Below are 5829 nucleotides of genomic sequence, written 5' to 3' on the forward strand. Positions count from 1 at the left end.
TTTATTTGTATCGTATAACTATAGTTTTAGTATTAATTTTTACTTTTTTTTGTAAATTCAATGTANAATTATTATAATGTTAAATAAATTAGTAATTTGTTTAATTAAAAATTTGACCATACAATTGTACCTGATACGGTATTATTATACTTATTACTGGACCAATGTCATGGTTGTTTTAATTGGTGTCGTAGGTGTCTTCGAAATATTGCAACTTCAAATGGTGAAAGATATGGTATGTCTTATTTAAATTGTTAACATTTGATGAAAATCCTGCATTGAAATATTTCTTTTTTCCTTCTTTTTGATACTTTATAAATAAAAACACACAATTTAACCCAAACAGCTGAAAGATTTATTTTGGCTTCCTAGCTATTTGTTTCTTTGAGTCATACTTCCTCGTTCTCCTGAATTGTTCCTTCATCATTAACACAACTTGACTGTTGTTTCTTAATTACTACTATGCATTTGTGCAATGGTTTTTAGGAGCGTCTTCGGACATTTTTCGAGGAAATTGGATGGAAGGTATATACTGTCCCGGAAACAGCCAATATATTGCTTGGTGGTGGCGTGAAATTTATCGAGTTGTCAGAGGAGCAAGTTTATAAATTTCAGAAAGATCTGTTATTAACTTTGCTGAGAATTGAAACGGTAAGAATTTATATTTCTTCTTTTCTGTTGGAATAGTGAATTTATCGTGTATTATCATGTTTTTACTGATTTACTAGCTGTTTTATCAATTACTCTGGTTTAAAATTAAAAAACCAACTCGGCATATTGTCATGGATACAAAGAAAATTTTCACAATACACTGGAGCACATATGCGTTACATTTGTTGAAAACATAATAAAACTTCACACTTCACTTTATAGGTAACGTTATTCCTTATTAAACATTTGGTAAATATAACAATGCATAATTAAGCTTTACGATCAAATGGATTACACAAGAGATAATTAAAAATTCTTTAGAAGAGAGAAACCGTTAGAAATGGTAGTTATTGATTGATTAAATGTTGTTTCTAAGTAATTTCTGTAGTGGTGGTTGAAAAAATTGGCAGGTTTTCTTTAATCAAGCCAATGCATCAAATGCTAAACGTATCTTAATCATATGTGATCGTGGAGCCATGGATCCGGCAGCATACATTGACAAAAAATCTTGGAATAAAATGTTGAAGGAAATGAATTTGGATCAATTCAGTCTGCGAGAAGATAGGTATGACCAAGTAAGTTTTCGACATTTTGTTGTGGACGTTTAAACTATGATTGTTTTATCGGTAGGATATTAGTGGACGATTTCTGATAATGATTATATGATTTTCTTTCGAGAAAAATAACAATATAATTGTTGCGAGATTTTAGGAGACTTTTTTAGTATTTTAGATCATTTAACACTCAAAAAGCTCTGTTTAGTCTTCATTTCTAGGATATCTCTGCTTGTTAATTTTATTACTGCTATAATATGTCGTGTTATAGCACTTTCTTAAAATTTGATTTATTCATATTAAGGAAACGTTAACACTCACAGATTCCACTTTTCAGTGCTTGACAAATATTAAAGTTTGGGATATTTCGACCAAATTTTAAGACTCGAATTCTTAAGTGTTAACAGAATCCAGGATGCTGTCTTTTTATTTTCATTTTAACATTGGTTCAAGTGCTGGTAATTCGGTTACATTGTTAAAATATTCCAACCACTTTTTTTTTACTTTCGAATATTTGGTTTTTTTTTTTGTTACTGAAAATATTTGTTACCAGGTTCTGCATATGACGACTGCAGCAGATGGCGCTGAAGAATATTATACTTTGGCAAATAGTAATGTAAGAACGGAATCGATCCAGGAAGCTGTAGAACAAGATCGACGCACCCGAGATGTAACAACTTTTTTTGTTTGATTCTCGATATCTTTGTTATTTTCAGTATTTATTTGTTTTTCAGAAATTTCCATAATTTCAAAATAACCACTGAAACTTGTCTCAGATTTTCTTCATTTATTTGAACCATTACTTCAAGTTATACGTTCCTGTCTTCGAGGATGCAGCTTCTCTGGAAGTTTCCGTTTCTCAATTTTCTTTTCTTCATTTTAATTTTGTTTTCAATCGTAAGAAGATGAAAATAATTTTGGAATGTTTAAGAGATTTATATTACAACTAATGTTGTGAGCTAAACTCGTTTCAATGGTCGTTTTTACATAGGCCTGGCTTGGGCATCCACGCGTTGATGTAATCGAGAATGTCGGATGCAAATCATTTGAGGACAAAATGCGTAAATTAATTGCTGCTTTGTGCAGTCGAATGGGTCTTCCTACTCAAGATCGATTGGCCTTCAATAGCAAGTAACTTTTATATTTTTCTTTTGTGTTTTGAAATTTATATGGGATGACTGACATTTCAAATAAAAGTTAGATTAAGTACTAGTATGAAGTGATTAACGTCACAAGTCTGTTTTGGAAAGTAAGAATATGTATAGATAACGTAACTTCATTTCTGAAAAGCTGTAAGTCGGAATGCGTGCGGAAAGTCTACATGTAAATAGATTTATCCTTGCCTCACAATATTAATATCATAAGAGGTGAAACCTGAGAGCTTTTTTATTCAATATAATAGAGCAGTGTATGAAAATCAAATAAAAATTTGATAGTTACGATCACATTTGATGCAAAAAGCTAGCACTTTTACAGGAAAAGAAAATGGCTTGTCGCATCGTTTGATGAGAAGCGTTTGCCACGTTGTGAGGTGTTCTTTGTACGGCATAATTATTTGTGTACCAACGATCAGAATATTCAGGTTTAACTTTTTTTTTTTTTTCAGAGGTAGTCCATAGAATTTCTTACTATTCATAGAAATTAATCTGCCCCTTGAACAGTTTCATTGTACTCTGACAGGAACGTTCTATTTCCATATACGATCATTTTATTTTTTCGTATTTAGAGCTTGATGAACAGTTGGAAGGAACGTGTGAGTTCCTCTGGTTTTTTGAATTAACAATTTTGCATTTGTTCCTAACGACATTAATCCTAATCTTTAAAAATTTTTAAAAATTCAGAAGAGATGAAAGTAATGCATTGTTTATCTTAACTTTTTGCCTTTATTTTGATAACTTCTTGTGCTGGTTAATGCGTAATCTTACGAAACATTTTCTTAAAGTAAATAAAAATTGTATTAACGATAAATTGTACTTAAGGTTCGGTTACGTTCTCGAAGGCAAAATGGCCGCACGACATATGCTATAACAACTCGGCACTATGATGGTCCAGAACCGGTCGAAACTCGCATGCAGTTGAACTATCGAGAATATATGAATTATATTAAAATGCAAGATCGTTCGAGAGTGCCGATCAATAAGGAACGGAGATGCTTCATGTATGGCAAACAGGCATGTATAAATTTAATCTTGATTAAAAAATTTCTTTTTTACATTTTATAAGCAGAAAAACTCGCTATTATTGGCAGAAAATCAACCAGACACATTGCTGAATGAATTAAATAAATTACTGACAAGTTAAGCTTCATTAGGAAATCTTCGTCACATGCCTCTACTCAAAAGTCTATTTTATTGGAAACGGGTTGATTTCAGTTCTTTTTCTTTTGAACGTAGATACTTCTAGTTCTGCCTTCTCTAGACAAATGTTACCATCCAGAGAGTTGTCATTTGAAATATGTTTTCTTTAGGAAGTCTCATTTATTTGCTTGAATAATCTTACCGAATTAATTTTATGCAATTTTTAGTACTATCATTTGGATACGTATACTTCACCATTACCACCATCATGTGAGGGAAAGCCGTTAATGTTACTGGAAACATACACGACTGCTCCGATCGGTGACACCAATGAACCAATATTACCCGACTTTATGAATATTTCAAAAGAAGTGACAGGTGATCCAGCCTATAGTATGTATACAATTGCCGATCTAAAGATGGTCAAGAGAAACTAAGAAACTAACGTCTTGTTTTGTCACGTTGAAAATTATTCTATATTACTCTTAACAGTTTTCAGTTTTTTGTCAGACGTTAAACTAGTTATTAATTATTGCAGCAGTAGCCTATATTATCCAACCTGAGTTCTATTCAAGCAGACGTATTTTTTGGCTTTACTTGCACAGGAATCATGGATTAGGAGAGATGAGGTGGTCTTAAAAATTATGGCTGTATGCTTACGAATTTGCCTGGCGAGAGCTTCTAATTGTGTTTTATTGCTCCCGCCTTTCCTGTAAATTTTTTCGAAAAATGATATTAACAATAAATAGGCATGGTAGAATTTCGTTTCCTTGAAGAGTTTATTGAAGTAATTGTTTCGACTATCTTGAAGAGGTCTCTACAGTCCAAAATTCTTGGGAAATTCGTGTTTTTATGTTCTTTTGCTTTTTTTCCTGTCTTCATGATTTCGTTCTCGGGATGGCTTCTTCATAAACCACACTTTATTTTAATTTTAAAATCTGAATGCTGTTTGCATTTTTACACAGGGGCTACTGGTAAAAATGCCTGTGATTAAATCTACAAGACTTTGGAGTTAATTCATACCGAAACTTCGTAGTTCTCGTTCTGATTGAATTATCGTCATGCATTATCTCTATGGCCTAACGTTTTCGCCGCCATTCATTTCATCATACTCATTGGGACGCTATGTGATGTGTTTACTCTTACCAACAAAACTGATTTCGAAAATATTTCACTGATAGCTTTTCTTTTAGAAATTTCATGATTGAATTTAGCAGAAACAGATTGAACCGCACTTTTTATCGTTCCAAAGTCATCAGCACTGCGACTTGTTAACTGTTCAAAAGTTGAGGTGAAATGGAGAACTGATAATTATTACCCGAATATGTATCTCAGTTTCATCGTAGTCCAAGCGATGTTCCGTTATACTATAACCGTCTGAGTTTGCATGTTTTAATTTATGGAAATCTGATGGTTGCTATTATATTGTATTTCTTAAAGATATGTGTCTTCGGCTGTCTAGTCTGCTACTATTCCTCAACTTTAAAAAAGGTATGCGACACTGTCAGCAAAAAGTATCACGTATGTTTCTATTTCTTCAACATTCATGTTAATTTGCAAATTCAGTGTTTGCTAATAACCAACCATGTCATGAAGCTGAAATAGATATTTTCTTTAATTTTTCCCTTAACTTTCTGTTTCAAACTGTTTCTGAAACAGCAATCAGTACCGTTAGCTAGCGTGTGTTTTCACTAATTTTATATTTATCAAAAATCAAAATACTCTAAAAAAGAAATTAATACCCCAGTGGGAGATCAGATAATGATCGAAAATATAATTGAAAAACCACTCAAAACGGCAGTACCTGTAGTCAATACAATAGTAAACGAATTGACATAACAAACACTGCATAAAATCTTGTTTCGAATTTCTTAATTCCCAGAACGATATATGTTACCAAAAATGTTATCCAACCTTGTGAATTAATAAGGATAAATTTTCCATGAATTTTGGTTCAATTGTGATTGAACATATACCCATACTAGATAGGTTCTTCCAATTAATATTTCTATTAGGTGTATGTTTTAAAATGTTTTAAAACATGTGTCTATAACACTGATAAATACTGGTGAACTAAAGTTCTCGATAAATTTACACGATGACATATTGCCATATCATGTCGCGAATTCCGATTCGCGAGACTCCAACCATACAAAAATATAACCAAATAAATTTCTTATTGTAAATGAATATATCCAATTATTATTATTATTATTATTATTATTATTATTATTATTATTATTATTATTATTATTATTATTATTATTATTATTATTATTATTATTATTATTATTATTATTATTATTATTATTATTATTATTATTATT

The 5829-nt window shown here is 31.4% G+C and overlaps 1 protein-coding gene across 1 annotated transcript in view; it reads left to right on the forward strand.

Moving 5' to 3' along the window:
* LOAG_18166 (hypothetical protein) overlaps nucleotides 1–5222 on the forward strand; it is a 6244-nt gene extending 1022 nt beyond the window's left edge. Inside the window, exons 2-8 of the mRNA XM_020450832.1 lie at nucleotides 487–651; nucleotides 1062–1226; nucleotides 1759–1875; nucleotides 2197–2336; nucleotides 2682–2787; nucleotides 3185–3376; nucleotides 3730–5222. Of these exons, the coding sequence (XP_020305442.1) occupies nucleotides 487–651; nucleotides 1062–1226; nucleotides 1759–1875; nucleotides 2197–2336; nucleotides 2682–2787; nucleotides 3185–3376; nucleotides 3730–3939 (1095 nt within the window). The 3' untranslated portion in view covers nucleotides 3940–5222. The remainder of the gene's footprint in view (nucleotides 1–486; nucleotides 652–1061; nucleotides 1227–1758; nucleotides 1876–2196; nucleotides 2337–2681; nucleotides 2788–3184; nucleotides 3377–3729) is intronic.
* The last annotated feature ends 607 nt before the right edge of the window (nucleotides 5223–5829 follow it).

Source organism: Loa loa, assembly GCF_000183805.2.
Source record: "Loa loa unplaced genomic scaffold supercont3.212, whole genome shotgun sequence".
Classification (NCBI taxonomy): domain Eukaryota; kingdom Metazoa; phylum Nematoda; class Chromadorea; order Rhabditida; family Onchocercidae; genus Loa; species Loa loa.